This window comes from Pseudorca crassidens, chromosome 10, assembly GCF_039906515.1.
Source record: "Pseudorca crassidens isolate mPseCra1 chromosome 10, mPseCra1.hap1, whole genome shotgun sequence".
NCBI lineage: Eukaryota > Metazoa > Chordata > Mammalia > Artiodactyla > Delphinidae > Pseudorca > Pseudorca crassidens.
In genome coordinates, this window is record NC_090305.1 from 69,632,499 (window position 1) to 69,651,393 (window position 18,895).

The following is an 18,895-nucleotide window of genomic DNA, read 5'->3' on the forward strand; positions in this document are numbered from 1 at the left end:
GATGCAGAGCAGCCTCAGCTCCCATCCCAACTCACTTTTCATCTCAGCTTCCCCATTGATTCTTTCTGGCTATTTATTTCAGTTTATGATTAGCAGGCACTTTTACATGCCCATTGTTGGTTCTGGCCACCAGATGGTGCTCCAGGGCGTCGGACCATGGCTATTTCTTTCACTGCGAGTTCTCTCTGGTGGCTGACTCAGAGGCAGTATTCAATAAAGGCAGGTTGAAATGGATGACTTTATTTATAGAAATGAGGGTTAACTTTGAGACAGTAATGGACTAGTTTGTAGGTCTAGTCCTCATGCACCAGGCAGGGCTTAGGAGGAGAGAATAGCCATAGCTGTGTGCCTGGTCCAGCCCCCACCAGCCTCACTTCCAGCAGATGATGATGTTGGGGTCATTTTCCAGCCGTTCATCCAGCTCTTGGTAGCTCATGCCTGGGTGGTGTGGTGGAGGTGAGGTCAGAAGCCTTGGCCTGGCCACCCTGCCTTGACCCCACCTCAGTGGTCCTGCCTGCCTCTACCTGTCTTGCAGCAGATCTCATCGTAACTGTGGCAGCCTGTGTAAAGCCTGGCAGGGTGGCTCCGCTCCTCCCGAGACACCCGCACGGGATACTTCTGTAGTCGCCGGATGAGGTTCTTCATAAGCCCGAACTGGATCAGCTTCCTGGGGTGAGGGTTGAGGAAGAAAGGGGTGATGCTCTGGCCAGGCCTCCTTCTAGCCAGGCCAGTCTCCCCTCCAGTTTTGTTTCAGTGACCAGACTGGACTTCAAACCCATCACCTCCAGGAAGCCTTCCTGGAGTAGCAGTGCCACATGATTCTGCTCATCAGGAATCTCCTGCTTTCTCTCTGACCCAGGGCTCGGGAGAGACACAGAGAGTGTACCTGCCCTCAGGCAAACCTTCCATGCCCCAGGGGATCCCCCTCTGACCGTTCATCAACGTGCTGCAGCTGTTGGGGATGGCGGCCAATGAGATCTCTCACAGTAGTGCCAGGGCTCAGGCTGCAGTACAGCTGGAACACATCCCGGAGACTGGCCCTCTTGTGCCCTGTAGGCATCAGGGATCAGCTCTCCAGGTGGCCCTGCCCTCCCTGAGATGGCCTCCCCCAGAGCCTGCTAATACCTTGCTTGGTCACGTAGGATAGACACGCCTCCTGCAGGGACTTGTCATCTACTAGGTCCTGGACCTTGGGCGTCGGGCAGTACACATTGGAGTACTGGAGGGTACCAGGAGGCACAGGGGCCTGAGTGAGGGGCTTGGAAGTCTGACACAGCCCCAATTGGGCTCAGCCACATGATCCATTCTCCATTTAATCAGACCCCAGACACACCTACCTGGAGGATGGACACCAGTGTCACAACGCCGTAGTACCTGGGGGAGATAGCTGTGCTCAGCTTCTGAGGGCCATGCCTTCCCAGCTCCCACACTCAGGGCCCCTGGGCTCTTCCTGACTGGCGACCCTGTCCTGAGTGTCACTGTTCCCCACTCACAGCAGGTTCTGGATGGCGATGCGCACTAGGTTGAGCTCCACGTCTGCCTCGGCTGAGATCTTCTGGACGTGGCGGAAACCATCAATGTAGGGCAGGATCTGGGCAGGGAAGAGCAGGGTAAGTAGGGGTGGGATGAGGCCAGGGCTGTGGCCAGCCGCAGGTCATGATAGCCAGGGAGGGCTAGCATACCTGTTGTGTGGTGAGGTCCCACTGTGAGTTGAAAAAATCCTCCTTGTCTTTGGTAAAGACAGGCACATCATACTCCTGGGCCACAGGAGGGTCAGGCCGCTGCTCAATGACCTTCAAGTGGATGGTGTTAGACTCATCTGCAGGGAACCCCACCCATATCCTCAGTGCCATCTATTCCAAGAGGCCATCAATTACCATCCAGTCCTCCCAGCCACCCTTGAGGCAGGCAGGTGACTCTGGGTAGGGCCATCTTCCCCTTTTATGGAGCAACAGACTGAGGTCCATACAGGGGAAGGAACACGCCCAAGGAGCAGAGCTAGAGAGCTCTACTGGCCTCCCCCTCTCCAGCCCCATCACGCACTGGGCCCTGGACATCATCAGCTCAGCTCATGGCTATTTCCTGGCCACCAATTTGTTCACGAGTCTTGTCCTTGACTGGGCTCACCTTCCCCTGACACTTCCCCATCCCTCCTTGACCCCTCTGCTGTCCTTACAGAGGCTGGGCCATACCGATGGGCAGAGTGCACCGGCCTGAGGCATTTAGCTCCTCCAGCAAGATGGTCATGATGGGCACCAACTTCTGTTTGCTCTCCTCCGTGGACACGAAGCTGCTCTCTAGCTGGATGGAGCATGGACAGCATGGTGGGCACACCCCAGGACCCTTGGCTGGCATCCTACTCTGGAAGGTTCCCGGGTCTGGAGGGCTTTGGAGACATGCGAACACCTTCCCTAACTCTGCCTGCCCATCCACCCAAGCCCATCCACCCAAGCCCATCGTGTTGCATACTTCCAGTGTGGTCAGGTAGCCAGCCAGCTTTTTGACGATGGGCTCAAGGGCACAAGTCTTGGCCTGGGCATCACACACGAAGCCTAGGTTGAAGAGCAGGGCATTGCGGCTGTACTTCTTGTGCTCGATGCACACGGGGCAGCCAATCAGTTTCTTCTCCATGGCTGTGCTGGACGAGGGGAACAGATGGGAACACAGTCAGGCTCCTCTCACCCCCAAGTCTTTCCACTCCTCCTGGGAACCCTCCCAACCCCCCAGCTAGGGCCTCACACAGTGATGAGCTTATTCTGCAGCTCTGGCTTGGTGATGATGTACACCTGGACGGTGTCAAACAGCTCCCGGGAGATGAAGTCCTCGGGGACCTGTGGAAGGGAGTGCCAAGAATCCCCTTAGTGGACCTTATAACTAGGTGGAATACACAGGGTGAGCCCCAAGACCTAATCCCTCTTCTCCAGGGTTTCTCCTCTCTCCCATCCACCCAGGCCCACTCTTTTGTGTTTCCAAACACACATTATGTTCTCACCTACCTCCTGGCTTTTGCATACGCTGTACCCTCCACCTGGCACACTCCTGCCTCACCTAAATTCCGATGCATCCAGGGATACTAGTGGATCACCACTCACACCTCTCGTAGAACCTGGCACCTCCCCTGGGCCCCCACATCCCGATTTCCCACAATCACTGCCTATGTGAATGTTTGTTTGCCTTGCCACACCGGGAGCCTGGGACTGGGTCTGAATATACTCTTGGTTCACGATTTTCCGCGAATGAAGGGGTGGCGTGCCTGCGTGCAGCACGGGGCACTGGGTTCCACCGCTTCCAGGCATCTGGCTGAACTCCCCCGAGCGTCCCTCTACCTTGCCTCCCATGCCCCGCGAGCCCGGATGGCACCTGATAGGTGATCTTCGGTCCCAGCGTGGGGTGGAACTCGCTGAAGAATATGCATTCGATGCGGCAGCTACTGCCCATGGCGCTAGTGGGGCCGGGGTCCGTAGCTGGCGCCACTGTCCCTGGGAGCACCTGTCAGAAACAGCCCGGAGGTTTGGGCTGCCTGGTCAAGCACGCCTGCGCACTGAACACCCGTGAGGCCATCTGCTCAACAGCGCCTGTGCAGCGCGACTCAGCCGTGTGGCTGCGGGGTACTGTCCCAGGAAGTCCCGGATGGATAGGCGTCGCACCCGGAAGTTAAGAGGCTCCGCGACGGAGCGGCAGGGCGCGCGGCAGAGCCCCGAGTAACCCACTTTCTCGGGAGGGAACCACCTCGTCAGGTCGGCGCTGCGGGTGAGGCAGGCGAATCCCTAGCGTGTAGGGGAAGCAGGCCAGCGGCAAGTGGGGAGGCTGTGCGCAAAGGGACTCAGGCCATAATTTCGACGCAACTGGGAACTACAATTCCCGTAGCGCTTCACGCCCTTCCAGCAGGCGCTCCCGCCCGGCGACGGCGTGGTGCACGCTGGGATTTGTAGTCTATTACACGGCCTTGCCTATATTACCTGGAAGGTGGGCCAGTCAGTGATCAGTGCCAATTCAGATGCGGGTACACGCTGACAGGCCACCAGTCCTCGACTATTCCTGGTGCCTGCCTTAGTACTGTCCCTGCCTACCTTAACTTTTTGGAAGAGAGTGGCATTCCTGCCCCGCAACCCTTGCTCCAGTGAAAGGAGTGGACAGCGGGCACCAGAGACCCTTGCTCACTCTGCTATGCTTTCAGGCTACAGCCGGCCTGGTTGACCATGGCCCTTTCTGTGGAGACCGAGTCGCACATATACCGAGCTCTGCGCACTGCATCTGGGGCTGCTGCCCACATTCTGGCACTGGGCTTCACCATCTTTGTGGCTGTACTTGCCAGGCCTGGCTCCAGTAAGTAGAATTCATAATTGACTTTTGGGAAGGAAAGTGTCACTTTTCCTGGGGAGCAGGGGCAATAGTAAGCCTTGGATCTGACTCCTGGGAAAGGCCTGGTTGGCTGAGGGACATGCTATGCTGGAGGAATAAGTGGGGTGGAATAGATGAGAGTTGGGGCTCTGCCAGCTTGGCCAGGTCCCATAGAGTACCTGGCTTCTCTTGTCTTGGTGCTCCACTTAGCTGCCTCTTGCAAAGTGCAGGGGGAAGGAGGGAGGACTGCCAGAGGAGTGGCAAAGCATGGCTTCTGATCCAGGGAGGGTCCAGGAAGAGACGATAGGTATGGGGTCAGTTTGTTGCAGCAAGAAGGGGCTTGCATTTTGGCAGCACCTCCTTGGGCGATGAGCTACTCATACTCCTCAGCCCGTGGGGATTGGCGTGGCTGGGTTCTTCTTGCTTCAGCTTCACGAGGCTTCCTCTTCTCATTCCAGGTCTCTTCTCCTGGCACCCTGTGCTTATGTCTCTGGCTGTAAGTAGTGGGCCTGTCCAGCTCTTAGGGATGGGAGGGAGCATAGCTATGGGTGGTGGTCTTAGCGCCCTCTAAACGTTAATGAACACTTAATATCTGTTTGGAGTAATGGGATGTGGGGTTAGATGCACTGTATGCTCCAACTCCTGCCTATAGTTTATATCCCACGCTTGAACTAGAGTATTCGAGATGCAGGGCAAATGGGTTTGTCTAAGCACAAAATGAGGCTTCGTCCACCTCCAGGCAGGAGGCTTAGAATATGCATTTGGGTATACCTGTGTCCCTTTTCACCTTAATTTATAGTGATGCACCTAATTTTCCTGAAACAGTGCACCCATGTGGCCAACTCTTGCCAAGAAATTGTATCCAGTCCTGTGTCAGAAAAACAAAGCTTGTGAATCATTTATAACTGCCACATCTCAAACCTTGTGTTTGCTGGGTAGCACAGCAGAGATGACATTTCAGAATAGCAGCTAGAAGCAGTGTGGAGAGGTACCTCCTGCTGGTTACTCAGAGCAGATGTTCTGTCCCAGATGGAATTCTCCACTCTTGTGCCACCAAATAGATACTCGTTAGTGGGGAGAGAATGAAGCGGAATCTGCCCACACTAGCTGGCAGCTTAGGTTATATCTAAAGCTTTCTTCCCTTCTGCTGGGCAGCACTCTCATTTAGTGTCCCATCCCTGTCTCCCCAGTTCTCTTTCCTGATGACCGAGGCACTGCTGGTGTTCTCTCCTGAGAGTTCGCTGCTGCGCTCCCTCTCGCGGAAGGGCCGAGCACGCTGCCACTGGGTTCTGCAGCTGCTAGCCCTGCTGTGTGCACTGCTGGGCCTGGGCCTTGTCATCCTTCACAAGGAACAGCTTGGCAAAGCCCACCTGGCCACGTGGCATGGGCGGGCAGGGCTGCTAGCTGTGCTGTGGGCAGGGCTGCAGTGCTCAGGTGGGGTGGGGCTGCTCTACCCCAAATTGCTGCCTCGATGGCCCCTGGCCAAGCTCAAGCTGTACCATGCCACTTCTGGGTTGGTGGGCTACCTTCTGGGTAGTGCCAGCCTCTTGTTGGGCATGTGCTCACTCTGGTTCACTGCCACAGTCACTGGTGGGGTCTGGTACCTGGCTGTGCTATGCCCTGTCGTTACCAGCTTGGTCATTATGAACCAGGTGAGCAACGCCTACCTGTACCGCAAGAGGATCCAGCCATGAGCTTTTCCCAGAACTAGGGGAAGCCTGGATTTGCCCCTCAGTGTGGTAGCCGGGGCTGAGACCTCCTGGACTCTCTCAGTTGACTCGGTCACGGGACACCTCAGGCCCTGGTGCGGTCACGGGTAGCCGGAGTCCTTTGTGTGACACTATTACTTGCTCCTCATGCTGGAGTACCTCTCCTTTCCTTCTTTTTCTGCCATCCCAGAGGAGTTTATGGATCATGTGTCTGGATGAAGTTGGGTTTCAAGACTGCCCCCTGCCCACAGCAACTCAACTTGTGCTGGTATGTCCAGAAATGAGATAAGAGAAAAAAGTAAAATAAAATTTTAAGAGACTGAAGGGACTTTCCCGGTGGTCTGGTGGTTAAGACTCCGCACTTCCAATGCAGGGGGCGTGGGTTTGATCCCACGTGCCGTGAGGCGCGGCCAAATATATATATATATATTAAGACTGAAAAGACTGGATGGGAGGAACAGTCCAAAGCTGGGGATAGTTCTTGCTAATGCCATCAGCATGAAAAAATGGGCAGCTGGGCAAGATGGGGACCCGTCCCTGGCTGCTCACTGAGGGGCTAAAGCTCTCTTGGCACACTAGCCCCCCGGATCTGGCTAAGCACCCCATGCCACTCAGGGCCCTAGCAGGCCCGAGGGCTGTAGCTGTGAATGGTGCGGCTGTGTGTATTTCAGTCTCCCAGCTGCTCATATGTTGGAGTTTCTAGACTGTGGTGGTCAAATCTGGGCAATGACAGGATGGGAACTGGGGATGGGCTGCCTCCCTAGATGCCAGGCCCTGAGCACTCTGTCTTGGAGGTGAGTCATGGATAAGAACAACTCCTTATGATAGAGAGGCGCTTAATTATCAGGTCCTCCAGGCAGGGCCTCCTTCACCAGGTAGTGCAGGGAGGCAGAAAGTAAGTAAGAGCCTGAGGTGACAGCTCTGGGAAGACTGCTTGACAGTGGGCATGTGGTGGTGAGGCAAGGGGGAGTGTGATGGGGGGAAGGGGATGAGGGCAATGGGCTTTTTATCCAGCTGGAGTAGCTTTGGTGACCAAGCCCTTGAACCTAGAGTTAAGTCCCTGTCTAACTCTGCAGTTGAGCATGATGAGGGGGCTGCACAAGGTGGTCTAACAGAGCCCAGGAGCCATACCTCAAAGAACTGCTTTATTGATACTGCGAGGCTGGGCTTGGCTGCCCACTCAAGTGGTCCTGTAGAAAATACCTGGGAGCTGTGACTGTTCTGGCCCAGAAGCAGCTATGGCCACAGCAGAGGGAATCAGAAATCTTGACATGAATGTAGTCTCTTTGTGGGCGGGCAGGGATGTACAGCCCTGCACTGGCTCCTGCACTGGCTGGACCCCCAGAATGTTTTTGGCAAATCCTTGCCTTGGCTCAGGGCTCTCGGCAACCAGTATCAGGTGTGAGGGTTGGCTTAGGAGCCATGGCACCAGTGCCCCTGCAGCCACTTGCTTGAGGCTGCTTGCTGAGGTACAGTCTTACCTCAGATGGCCTGGGCTGGCTGTGCTTCAGAGGCCCCATGCCTGGCATAGTGGTTGTCTGGAGTTGGAACCAGGTAGCAAGAATCCTGGGTAGTGTTGGCGAGAAATAGCAGAAGTCTGTGGCAACCCCCAGCAGGCCTTCTTCCCTCTCCTCAGAGCAGTCAGTGCCCTGGAGTAGCTGAGAGTGTGTCAAGGGGGGCTTGGGAGAAGAGGTGCTACACTCAAGGTGGTCTAGAGTTACAGCTTCGGGGGAGCTGCCTCAAAGGTGATCAGGCTGGATTCTGGGACAGGCCCCTTCCCTGGGAGCGTGGGGGCCTTGTCTGACGGCAGGGGGCTATCCACCTTGGCCCCAGCCTCCTCTTCATCGTCTTCCATGCTGGGCCAGACGGACTGGTCCTCCACTCGCTTCAACCGCTCGTTGAGGGCCTTCAGAGCCAGTTGCCTGGGGCCAGAGGAAAGATGACAGGTCACTCAGGATCTGAACTTGGCTCATGCCCTGCACTCTCTCCCCCAGGAAACTGACATGCCGTACTGCTCACACTCCTCTCTCAGAACCCTATGGGTTCTCCTTCCCCATACAGGGCCCAGGGCTCCACAGGGATTGGATTAGGGCACACTCTGCCATCAGAATGAGGACCCAAAGGCTGTAGGGCCTTCCTTCCATAGCTGGGGCACCTCCAGGCTGAGAAGGCCAGCTGGGTGCCTGCCAGCCTGCCCACAGGCCAGCCCCAGGAATGGTTCTGAGGATGGTGCCTAAGGTTGGGCAAAGCTGGTGTCCCTGGGCAGACAGGTGGAAGGGCAAGTCCCTGGACATGTGAGTTTCTGCTAGGCACTGGCATCACATTCAAGGCATTACTTCTCCCCCCTCTCCTTGTTAGGAGTATTTTGAGCCTCCTGGCAAGGGTCTGTGGGGAAGTTTGGAACTCAAGCACCTGCCTTGGCTCTCAGCCTGGGAAGCAGGGCCAACCTGGGTCAGCTCACCCCTCCTAACTGACTCTAATATTCTCCTTCCGAGAAGAATCTCCAAACCCACCAGGACCTGTGTTAGAGCAGGAACACACAGCGTCCTAGCAGAAGGAGAGGAAGGAGAAACAATCCATGTGGGTAGGGCACAGGCCAGAGCCTACTGGTTTCACTGGGCAGACCCCTGGAGACCCCACTCTGCAGGGAGGTGGGAAAGTTCGCTAGAAGAAAGTATATACGTGCACTTGGGACCCTGCCCACCAGGAGTTGGGATGCCCATGCTGCCAGGTAACACTTCTACTAGTGGTCACTGTGGACCCCTGATGCCTCCAAGTCTGTGCCACCAGCATGGGGGACCTGTATAGCCTTCCATGTTCCAGCAGAAAACCAAAATCTCCACCATGCCAGGGAACATGACGAGAGGGACAACAACAACATAGGCACAGAAAGCCCCAGCACACTTCCACCCTATCCTCCAGCCTGGCACCATGGCAACTTGGCACACACAGGATGCTGCGACCCAGGCTCCCATTCTGGAGACTGCCTTGTCAATTCTGTTTAAAGCCTGCCAAGGTAGAGAGATGGTGGCATGCTAATCACTCCCTCACAAGGGTCAAAGGTAGGAACCCCTGCCTCCCACTATCACTAGCTCTTTGGGTCAGGGAATGGCATGCAGCAAGATGTCAAACTGGTTGGTGGAGTAACCCCCATCCCCAAGCAAGGTAACAACCACAAGACTATGCCAAGAACCCACTTCCTGACACCCCCCACCCCAATCTGCCTCCACCTGTCCATTTTCTTGGGGCTGCGTAGAGGTTTTTCGAATGTTCAGCCAACCCTAACAATCCCAGATCTCCACTGGGGGAGGGGCCACCACTGTGGCCTGGGATCACCTGAACAGCTCTGAGGACAGCTCAGTTTCTACCAGGCCCAGCCCTCCTGACCGCATCGCCTCCACTGGATAAGGTTAATAGAGACCTCGGTCTTTAGGATTCATCAGCCACAGAGACAAAAACTGTAGAGCCCACAATTAAGCTCTGCAGCATGCCGTGTGTACTTTTCAACACCTGCCACCTTGGACCATAGTAATCTGTGGCCTTCCCCAGCTGGAAACTCCTTCAAGAAAGGGGTGTGGCCCACACTCCACAGCCCCAGTGGAGAGTAGGCACAGGGACAACTCCAGCTGAATTCATAAAGCTGCCTGCTAAGAACTCATTACACAGGTGAGCAAAAACAGAAGGCTTTGACAAATGCAGACAGTATGAACAGAGCCTGCTCTAAATTTCACTACTCAAGTAACTGCATCAAAAAAAACACTCAAAAATAATGTTGAGGGGGCTTCTGGTGGCGCAGTGGTTACGAATCCGCCTGCCAATGCAGGGGACACGGGTTCGATCCCTGGCCAGGGAGGATCCCACATGCTGTGGAGCAACTAAGCCCGTGCGCCACAACTACTGAGCCTGTGCTCTAGAGCCCACGAGCCACAACTACTGAAGCCCATGCGCCTAGAGCCTGTGCTCTGTAACAAGAGAAGCCCGCGCACTGCAATGAAGAGTAGCCCCCGCTCGCCGCAGCTACAGAAAGCCCGCGCAAAGCAATGAAGACCCGACGCAGCCAAAAATAATAAATAAAATTAAAAAAAAAAAAAAAGAATAATGTTGGAAACAGAGCTGTGACCACTCTGGTAAGTCCACAGACCTGGGAGAGACAGAAAGAGATGGATTAAAAAAGATCTGTCCTGCCCTGGCCAAGGTGCATTCAGTGAATAATTCAGTTGGGATTCCTGATGGTGCAGATGGCTTGGTTTACAGATAATGAAAAGGTTGTCTCCACTTCCTGGTGTGGTCAGCAGGCTCCCTCGGTGGGTCATGTGGCTGTCCCCTGGGTTTGGTGACACATGCCTGCCAGAGTAGGCGGGGGTGGTGGGGGTGAGGGGGTGTGTCTAAGTCTAGTTATACCCCAGGCTTCCCTCTCAATAAATAAGCGGCAGAGAAGCACAACATCTGAATTAAGGCTCAGGAAGAGGGTGTAGTCCAGCGTTTGGAAACTAGGGTGGCCCAGACCATCTCTTAAGGATCCCATGTTTCCTTCTCTGTCCCTCTCTCACAGGGGAAGAAGGACCAGCAGGTTGTTTCTGGCTCCCACAGGACCAGTGTCTAGGATTTGGAGATTCTGAGACAAGGCCAGGGTTACGTGTACCTGGCTCTCCATTTGCCCCTCACACAGCTCAAAAGGAAGCAGGGCATTTCTTGAAACTTAAGCGGCCTGAGTGGTGAGAAAGGCCACTTTTACTCCCTAATTTTGGAAAGCACCTCCTGCAGCCCAGACACTTAAATGCTGAGCTCCAGGCCACAAGCTGGCTTTTCTCTTTCTGAATCCGCCCCAACATCTGACTGTAGGCTGCCAGCCTACATACAGCAAGCACCTCAACAGATGGAATGTGACTTGATTAATAATACTATCCTAGCTCGACAAGGTTTTGTAAGATTCCACAGTACCTTCTCCGCTCTGCGTCTTGAGGGTCTGTGCCTGGGAGGCTGATGGTGATGGAGGATGGGGCACCCACATCATAGCGCTTCACTGTCTTCTGGCATATCTTTACCTTCACCAGGAGGCCATGCACCAAGTTCGCCAACAGCCCCACCACAGGCTGCAGGATCTCAGGGAAGAAGGTGGCAAAGGCAAAGTGGTCGGCCATGTCGCCTCGGCCTCGGCTATGGCGCTGGTAGAAGCGAAGATACACCCAACTGGAGATCAGCCCAAAGCCATAGGAGGCCAGCGCTGGGCTCTGGAGCAGTGTGGCCAGCCGCAGCAGCAGCAGCAGCCCCAAAAGCAGCATGGGCACCACACTGACACGCACCTGAGGCACTCGCAGGACCACACAGTCCCCCATGGTTTGCTTGAGTGCCACCAGGACACCACCTAGGAAGCCCAGGGCGCCGTGGATGCGGACAGTGAAAAGGTACACCAAGTTGAAGGAAGCCATGTAGGTGAGGAGGTAGGCGAAGGCCCCCAGTAGCCCCACAGACACGTTCACCACTGAGAAGAAGATGAGCAGCTCCAAGGCCCCCCAGAGGGGCTCCAGCAAACGTCCAGCCACCACCACTGTGGCCAGGCTGATGGCCACATCCCACACATGCTGTTCCATCAGCCCATGGGTGGCCAGGGTCCAGATCCAGAAGTTGGGTGGAAAGAGGTAGCCTGGGGTGACCGCCAGGCAGCCCGTGTCCACGGCGAAGGACAGCAGGTAGAGGAATAGTACCGCAGCGCACAGAGCCTTCACCACCACGCTGGCGCTGGACAGGATGGCCCCCAAGTGTTGGCGGGCGCCCGGTAGGGCGCGCTGCATCTTCCTGGCGGGCGTCGGCCTTAGGAAAGGGTTTAGTGGGCTAGGGGCCTCCCCGGGGCCTCGTCCCAGTCCGGCCCCGACGGGAGGCCCGGGTCCGACCTAGTCACTGGCCTATGGCCCCGGTGAAAGGTCCACTTCCGGTCGGGTCGACTCCGGTCCCAAAGGGCAGAGCCGGGCCTGGTCGCGGGGCCAGGGCCTAGGCCCCTCGCCGGGGATCTGAGGGAAGACCCTGGGCAGCTTAGGCACGCCTAACTGCCTGCTCTGTGTGGCCACCGCGCCGACCGGAATGGCGGTGATCTCAGGGCTCGATCTTCTCCATCCACTCTGGGGCCCTACGGTCGACGCGGGACTGGAGGCTGGTTCTGGGTCGGAGTCAAGTCTGGTCAGCTCCGCCTCGGCCTCGGCTTCGACCGTACCTCCTCCCTTCTCAGGCGCCGACAAACAGCGGCGCTGCGCCTGCGCGCTCGGAGAGGCTGCAGGACGCCCTCTGAACGTCGGCCTTACGGTTCCGCGGCATGCTGGGACATGGAGTCCTCGGCCGGAGCCGGGACCAGCGGATATCAGGGTTCTGGGTAGAACAACAAGTCCCAGGAGGCTGTGCGCCGGAAGAGGAGAGTGTGCTTGGGAGTTGTAGTTCTCAGGACCGTTTCCGTCGGTTCTCCAGAGGTGGGGGAGGGTGAACGGGCATCGCTAACCTCTGGAGAGCAGCGGGTACCAGCGGCAGCACAGCTGCAGGCCACGCGCGTGCTGAATTTCCCGGAAGGATTGGCTCAGTGTGTGCCTGTTTATCTGAGTGGGTGTGTCCTAGTGGGCAGGTGTGCAGGTAGGAATGTTGGATGGTCCAGGGGGCGCGAACTCCTGGAACTTCCGCGGTCTGGTGTGTGCCTGACCCAGGTTGGAATTCTTGCTCTGCGTTTTGGCGGCTGTGTGACAATGGCCAAATTCCCGAACTTTGTTGAAACCCAGTTTCATGGACAGTAAAATGGGGATGATGACAGGACCTACCGTGAGGATCCAGGGGGACTGGCGTGTACAATGCCAGTCCACCCTGGGTGCTCAGTGAGTGTGTTGCCCAGGCTGCCCTTGTTACAAATGAGGTGGAGCCCATACCGGAACTCGGATCTCCAGCCCCCAAAGGGGTGAGACTGGACTTCTCTTAATGACTCTCTTCCTCACCACAGTCAATCGCTGATCCTGATGAAGAGAGGTCTCTCCACAAACTTGGGTCAGGCTGGCCTTGGGTCTCCACCTCACTGCAACGGTGGCTTCAGGTAGGTTGTGTCCTGTGCAAAACTGATTTTTGTTTTTTGTATATTGAGTTTTTTTTTTAATATGCATATAATTAAAATAAATATATGACAAAGTACATTTATAAAGTGCAGAATCCCTTCCTTTCCGCCACTGATCTCAGTACAACTGCCGACGTGTGCACAGCCTTCCAGATCACAAAAGGTGTTGCTTTCCTTTACCTTTGGGCTCTGGGTTCCTGCTGCATGTCACCCCAGGGTAGGGTTGCCAGATATAGCAAATCAAAATACAGGGCGCTCAATTAGCATTTCAGTTAAACAATGAATAATTTTTTCAGTATAAGCATGTCTTCAATTTTTAGCATAGTTATGTCCCATGCAATGTTGGGAACATACTGAAGAATATTCATTGATTATCTGAAATTCCAAATTTGATTGGATGTTCTGTATTTTACATGGCAGGTCTACCCCAGGACCTCTGGGGCTGTTGCGGAGCATGGGAGCTGCCTCAGGGGTTGCTAGTTAGGCTTTGCTCTGTGGCCAACCCTTGCAGAGGGTGAGGAAAGGTGTCTTCACTAAGACCTGGAATGCCCTCTTTTATTTATTTAGCATCCAAGGTCCCCAAGCCACAGGCCACCTCATTTCCAAAACCTTTGCTGGTTTCTTGCATCTGGGAGAAAGGATTTCTCCTAAGTCTCAATTTGCTCATCTGCGGTATGGAGATAAACTAATATCCAACTCTAATGTGTGGTAAGTACTCAGCACAGGGTGAGTGCATAGTGTGGAGTGTGTACTGTAAGAGAGCAAGTGTCAGTAGTACTGGGAAATCTCTGCACTGGTGGTTATAAGTCTTTCCCGTTGAAAAGAAACTCGAAGGTCACACAGAATAGGATTGACTATTAAGAGAGTTGGGATTAAAATGAACAAGGGTGTAGGGCTTGCCAGAGGGAGGCCCGAGATTTGCTGAAATGGACTCAGAGCTGTGTTCCAGCGTGAGCAGCAGTGGCCACTGACAGCACCAGGCCTCCTCTGGGCTGGGAAGGAGCAGCCATCATGCTTGTGGGTGGGCCAGACCTTGGCCTCCTCTGGACAGCAGCACTGGCCCTTAAGCACGAAGTCATGGACTTGGGCCAGGTAGTCACTCTTTGCTCCACCTGGAGGACCTGCGTATGCCCTGGTAGTCTGATCCTATTGGCTAGAAGCCTGCATCTCATCTCCATCTTCTTTCCTCCACAGTCTTGGCCTTGAGCCTCTGGGAGACTTTTTTTTTTAAAGACAGTTTTTCCTGGAGGCTTTTGATAAGATTATACAAGACAAAGGATGTCAAGGATCTAGCACTTAGGAGGCCTGGGAAGCGTCATGCCCTCCACCCACCAGAGACCTGGATTGCTATGGCCTTCACTCCCAATTAAGTGGTAAGTGGGGCTCTGAGGTCATGGCCACCTGTCTTCAAGCCACCCAGTCCTCACTCCAGGGCAGAGACAGTGTATGGGAACCATTTGAAGTGAAAATATGAACATTATTTAATAACTGATCTTTTGTAATAAACCATTTGAAAATATTTTACAAGGAATCACACACACAATATTTTACAAAGTTTCTTGACTTTTTTGTCGCTGTTGTTTTTCTGACTTGTCTGTACAAAATAGAACAACCAAAAAAAAAGGGCAGATAAAAGGAAATGGCCCCCCAGTCCCCCACAGATCCCCCGAGCCCGAGGTGAGGGGACAGCCAGGTCGGGTGGGTGATGAGAAGGATCAGACCCAGCTGGGGGTTTGACAACTACCTGATGGGGATTGCTTTGTCTGCTTTTCTGTTTTTTAAACTTAAAATATATATTAATTTATCTGTATATGTTTCTTTCTTTATTTTTATATTCTCCATTGAGCACCTGACTACACTACAGTTACACACACGCCCCTGCAAGACATGGCTGGCATCTAGGCTGGGTATACAGCATGGGTGCCCACCCTGGCACCAGCAGTGGGCATGGACCATACACACACACTGAGAAAGCGACAAGCAACGTGACATTAATTAACGGAGCCATTAATTAATGTATCACCCTCCCCCCCTCCTCCCAGTCCATCTGAGCCCTATGGCCATATCCCCCTGCCCTCAGTCCCCCAATGGCCCCCAGGCTGGGATGCCTTTGCAAGAAATGACCAGAATGAATGGTGTGAAGAGATGTTCCCAGGCCCAGCCTGTGTATGTGCACAGAGTGTGTATATGTATGTGCAAGTGTGTGTTCAGCAGGGAGGAGCAGTTTGGCCAGGGAGTGTGTGAGTGGGAAAGAGACAGGCCTGAGTGTATAAGGGGCAGATTGGGGGTGGGATGACCCAGCTAGGAGTAATCAAGTCACCCCCGCTAAGGCAAAGGGTGATGCCTGGTGAGAGTTCCTCTGCTGAGGGGTGCAGGCAGTGGCATGTGGTCCCACTGGGGGCCTGACACTAGTGAGAAATGGTTACAATGAGCACCTGGCAGGGTCAGGGGCAATAAGGGGACACTGGCGGCTAGGTCAGGACAGAGGGGTCTTCACCCTTTGCCCCAGCATTTGGCACTGTTTGACATTCAGCTTTAGAGATGGGGGACCAGCTGGGTTACAGGTCACATAAGAGGCGGACGGTGAGCAGGAGATGGAGTGTGCACATGCCAACCTCCCACCAACCCCTCACCCCGTATAAGGCTTTGTGAGCCCCCACCCTCACCCCACCCCAGGGTGTGTGTGTCTGTGCACGTCTGTGTTTGTGTGTGTGCCCTCCTGGGTATGTCGGAGTCCAGTTTCTGCCCTCAGGGCTCCAGGTGTGTATGGGGTTGAGTCTTAGCCGGTGTCACTGTCACTGTTCTGCCACCTGCCGGGCTTGGGGAGGGACAGGTGGCTGTAGGCCTGAGAGAGGCAGGAGCTCATTGGGGGCTGCCCCAGGACCTCTCTCCTGCCAGGACTTAAGCTGGGATGCACAGGCCTCAAACTGCCCATCTCAATTTCCTCCATTATTCCCAGATTTAGTCCTGGGTGTAGCAGAAGGGCCAGGTTAGAGGAGTCCAACTGGGGCAAGACCTCGGTCTTCCACACAAAGGGAGCCTCGGGGCAGGGCGGGCTGTGGAGGCCTGGTTTGGCACCAGTACTGTGGCCTCCCTGGCCCAGCCCTCCGGGGTGGGTGAGTCCAGTGGGAATGAGGGGTCTGGGGACATTCTGACAGTTCAGCAGCCAGACGTGGCTCGGGGGCCAAAGACCTGCGGCGCCTTCCTTCGGGACCCCCCCTCCCCCCAAGGCGCAGATTCTCGGGGCCAGACGCACTCAGGTCCTTCAGTGAGGGAGGGGGGCGAGGCTCTAAGGTGGGAAGTGTGGGGCGAGGGAGCAGGGGAGCGGCGGGGAGGCCTGGTGGGGGGAGGGGCACTCAGAGGCGGCGAGAAGGGTGGGCGTGGACTTGAGGCTGCGGCCGGGGAGGCAGGCTCAGGAGGAGTAGCAGCTGCAGGGACACCAAGACGCCCAACGACGGTGGGAAAGAGGCTCCGCGGCCGCAGTCTGAGGTATCTTCCTGTGGAAAGAGACAAGGAGCAGCCGGTCTGCCCGGGCTGGGCGGGCAGCGGGTGCGCAGGGCCGCACTAGCCCTGGGGCAGGGGAGCTGCAGGTCAAGGCCGCCGCCCCCCTCCTCACCGTGGCGTTGTAGTCGAAGCAGATGTGTGGGCCTCTCCGGTATCGCGGTCTCTGCACCAGTTCACACTGCTCCGGGCCGTCCGCTGGGCATGGGTGGGGAGTCAAGGGGGCGGCGGCACGGAGGGAACGCGCTGGGCGGGAGGGGCCGGGGAGCAGCGCGGGAAGGATACAGTGTGTCTCCTTCTGCAGCAGCCGGCCAGCCTCACACTGGCTGCACAGCGGCTTCTCTGCCACCACGAAGAGAAGGTTGGTGTGGGTGAGTCTCTGTGCGTGGAAGAGCCTGGAGGCAGCACAGAAAGGCGGGGCGCTAAGGTTCGCCCCACCCCGCCGCCCCTCCCCTCCCCTCCCCTCCCCTCCCTTCCCCTCCCCTCCCCTCCCTTCCCCGCTGCAGCCCCGGCCCGGCCCGGCCCCGCCCCTCTGGCCTGCTCAGCGCGCGCACCTGGAGCAGTTTCCGCAGTCGATGATGGCGTTGTAGGAGGCGTTCACCGAACCGAAGTAGTACTGGGTCTGTTTCATGACGCAGCTGCTCTCGCGCACCTCGGGGTTCCCCTCGGCCTCCGCGGGGTCTGCGAGGGTCCAGAGCCCCTCAGCTGCACCCCTACACCCTGAGCCTCGCTCAGCCGTAAGCCCCGCCCTCCCTTTGGAGTAGGTCTCAGTTTGGGGAGGGGCTTTGAGGAGGGACCTCCAAAGCCCTACCTACCTGCCTGGAACCAGCTGTGGTAGATGAGACCATAGAGAAGTTGCTGGAACAAAGACCTGCAGGGCATGGGTCACCGAGTGGGAGTGGTCAGCGAGGCCAGTACCGTGCCCCATTTCTTTCCAGCCCTCCTGCCCAGGGAGCACCCTCCCTCTCCCATTTCCCCTGGGGACTCACCAGGCCGCAGCAGAGGTCCACCAGGCTAGGTTAAGGAAGTCTGCAATGGTGGGCTGCAGTGGAGAGAGTGGCATGGGCTCCCACTGCTGCCCCTGGACCTGGTTCACCCCCAGCTTTCTCGTTAGAGGTAGGGGGTCATCTGTGGGCAGGTCTCCCAGTCCCCCCATCTGCAGGTCAGGCATTGCTGGGGCTCACCACAAAGATGCCCCGGGGTGCGGCACCCAGGTTGCCCGGGGGCAGGGGGGCACAGGCTGCCTGATAGTCGTAGGACTCCTTGCGGGTGTAGAAGGAGTTATTGTAGAGTGCCAGCATCAGGTTGGCATCCACCTCACTGAAGAATCTGCCCACCTGGGGATGCCGGGAGGCAGTGGTAGTCACAGGGCTGGCAGTGCCATATCCCCAGAAGGCTCAAACCCAGACCCTCTCCTTCCACCCTCTTCCTGACCCTCACCTGGTCCCACTGATGGTTCTGGTTTGACAGCACCAGGAATCCCCCATCATCAATGAGGACACAGAGCAGGTCCTGAGAGGTGGGAAAGGGGGAGGAAGATGGGGAGGGGCTCCAGCCCAGCCTTTCCTCCACAGACCCTGGCAGTCCAGTAGCTGAGTGGAGGGGGCACCATTCCCCCAGTTCTGGTAAAGCTGTGAAGTCAGGGTGGGATGTTGAGACCCACTGGCTAAGGGATGGGATGGGCTAGGAGCTGCATTTGGGACTCAGGTGTCCAGGAGTGGGGTAAGCTAGGGTTCAGGGCACACGCACCTCGTTGTTAACCTCGCAGTCCATCTCACAGTGGCTGTTGGGGCCGCACTGCTGGGCAGAGAAAAAGGACCGTAAGTGCCCACCAGTTTTCCTCCTCCCATCACCCTTTATACATCGGGGACCCTGCCTCCCCATAGGCACCAGAGCCACTCTGAGTGGGAGGACTGGTAGGGGTTCCTGGGGACTCCAGAATGGGTGCTTCTGGGCTTACTGCCCTCATCCCTGACCAGATACCTTCTGAGGCTGGTCCTGGTGGGTACGGTTGCTGGCTAGCACCTTGAACTTCTCAGCCCAGGCCTCTAGGTCCAGCTTAACGCCTACCACTGTGGGGGAGAGCAAGGGGCCATCAATGCCCACCTACCTGGGCAGCACACTGCCCATTTTCTCTTTCCCTACCTCCGCCCTGGGTATTCACCTGCTGGCCTCAGTGTGCGTCCACCTAGGCTGAGCTCCACAGCCGTGCTGACGAGGATGCCCACCGTGTCATTCTCCAGCTCCAGCGGCCTTAACCGGG

The 18,895-nt window shown here is 56.3% G+C and overlaps 4 protein-coding genes across 14 annotated transcripts in view; 1 reads left to right on the plus strand and 3 right to left on the minus strand.

Annotated features, from left to right (window-relative positions):
- Window positions 1-219: 219 nt before the first annotated feature.
- Window positions 220-3,587, minus strand: NPRL2 (NPR2 like, GATOR1 complex subunit). Of its 2 annotated transcripts, XM_067754529.1 has the most exons (11): window positions 3,361-3,587; window positions 2,740-2,831; window positions 2,470-2,638; window positions 2,193-2,301; window positions 1,683-1,819; window positions 1,494-1,591; window positions 1,338-1,374; window positions 1,126-1,219; window positions 933-1,050; window positions 525-667; window positions 220-438 (listed from the first exon to the last, which is right to left on the minus strand). In XM_067754529.1, the coding sequence occupies exons 1-11, from the start codon at window positions 3,436-3,438 to the stop codon at window positions 371-373; spliced, it is 1,143 nt and encodes a 380-aa protein (XP_067610630.1). In that variant the 5' UTR covers window positions 3,439-3,587; the 3' UTR covers window positions 220-370. The 2 variants fall into 2 exon arrangements, with proteins under 2 accessions (XP_067610630.1, XP_067610631.1); XM_067754530.1 differs by lacking the exon at window positions 2,193-2,301 and having other exon boundaries at window positions 1,683-1,853.
- Window positions 2,192-6,369, plus strand: CYB561D2 (cytochrome b561 family member D2). 3 transcript variants are annotated; one of them, XM_067754539.1, is made up of 4 exons: window positions 2,192-2,324; window positions 4,178-4,326; window positions 4,800-4,837; window positions 5,532-6,369. In XM_067754539.1, exons 2-4 carry the CDS (start codon window positions 4,200-4,202, stop codon window positions 6,033-6,035), a joined length of 669 nt encoding a protein of 222 aa, XP_067610640.1. In that variant the 5' UTR covers window positions 2,192-2,324; window positions 4,178-4,199; the 3' UTR covers window positions 6,036-6,369. The 3 variants fall into 3 exon arrangements, with proteins under 3 accessions (XP_067610640.1, XP_067610639.1, XP_067610638.1); XM_067754538.1 differs by lacking the exon at window positions 2,192-2,324 and adding an exon at window positions 3,592-3,737; XM_067754537.1 differs by lacking the exon at window positions 2,192-2,324 and adding an exon at window positions 3,601-3,750.
- Window positions 6,370-7,178: 809 nt separating this feature from the next.
- Window positions 7,179-12,301, minus strand: TMEM115 (transmembrane protein 115). Its single transcript, XM_067754531.1, has 2 exons — window positions 10,992-12,301; window positions 7,179-7,972 (listed from the first exon to the last, which is right to left on the minus strand). The coding sequence occupies exons 1-2, from the start codon at window positions 11,840-11,842 to the stop codon at window positions 7,768-7,770; spliced, it is 1,056 nt and encodes a 351-aa protein (XP_067610632.1). The 5' UTR covers window positions 11,843-12,301; the 3' UTR covers window positions 7,179-7,767.
- A 2,375-nt stretch (window positions 12,302-14,676) lies between these two features.
- The window catches only part of CACNA2D2 (calcium voltage-gated channel auxiliary subunit alpha2delta 2), a 138,832-nt gene continuing 134,613 nt past the window's right edge, over window positions 14,677-18,895 (minus strand). For 2 of the 8 annotated variants that reach the window (XM_067754548.1, XM_067754543.1), the window contains 11 exons: window positions 18,797-18,895; window positions 18,616-18,704; window positions 18,382-18,429; window positions 18,073-18,144; window positions 17,817-17,969; window positions 17,622-17,674; window positions 17,448-17,503; window positions 17,187-17,313; window positions 16,918-17,027; window positions 16,748-16,830; window positions 14,677-16,628 (listed from right to left, as the gene is read on the minus strand). In XM_067754548.1, the coding sequence (XP_067610649.1) occupies window positions 16,488-16,628; window positions 16,748-16,830; window positions 16,918-17,027; window positions 17,187-17,313; window positions 17,448-17,503; window positions 17,622-17,674; window positions 17,817-17,969; window positions 18,073-18,144; window positions 18,382-18,429; window positions 18,616-18,704; window positions 18,797-18,895 (1,031 nt within the window). In that variant the 3' untranslated portion in view covers window positions 14,677-16,487. Of the gene's footprint in view, window positions 16,629-16,747; window positions 16,836-16,916; window positions 17,028-17,186; window positions 17,314-17,447; window positions 17,504-17,621; window positions 17,675-17,816; window positions 17,970-18,072; window positions 18,145-18,381; window positions 18,433-18,615; window positions 18,705-18,796 lie in introns of all 8 variants that reach the window. The other 6 variants (XM_067754545.1, XM_067754541.1, XM_067754547.1 and 3 more) reach the window with 3 other exon arrangements.

Bases quoted from the DNA above. Each gene is read 5' to 3' on its own strand.
- NPRL2 (XM_067754529.1), bottom strand. From the start codon at position 3,438: ATGGGCAGTAGCTGCCGCATCGAATGCATATTCTTCAGCGAGTTCCAC. The intron at 2,639-2,739 runs GTGAGGCCCTAG...CCCCTCGTCCAG, and splicing joins CAGAATAAGCTCATCACTGT to CACAGCCATGGAGAAGAAAC. The intron at 1,820-2,192 runs GTATGGCCCAGC...GGTTCCCTGCAG, and splicing joins CCGGTGCACTCTGCCCATCG to ATGAGTCTAACACCATCCAC.
- CYB561D2 (XM_067754539.1), top strand. From the start codon at position 4,200: ATGGCCCTTTCTGTGGAGACCGAGTCGCACATATACCGAGCTCTGCGC. The intron at 4,327-4,799 runs GTAAGTAGAATT...TTCTCATTCCAG, and splicing joins ACTTGCCAGGCCTGGCTCCA to GTCTCTTCTCCTGGCACCCT. The intron at 4,838-5,531 runs GTAAGTAGTGGG...CTGTCTCCCCAG, and splicing joins CTGTGCTTATGTCTCTGGCT to TTCTCTTTCCTGATGACCGA.
- TMEM115 (XM_067754531.1), bottom strand. From the start codon at position 11,842: ATGCAGCGCGCCCTACCGGGCGCCCGCCAACACTTGGGGGCCATCCTG. The intron at 7,973-10,991 runs GTACTGTGGAAT...CTCTGGCCCCAG, and splicing joins CAAGACGCAGAGCGGAGAAG to GCAACTGGCTCTGAAGGCCC.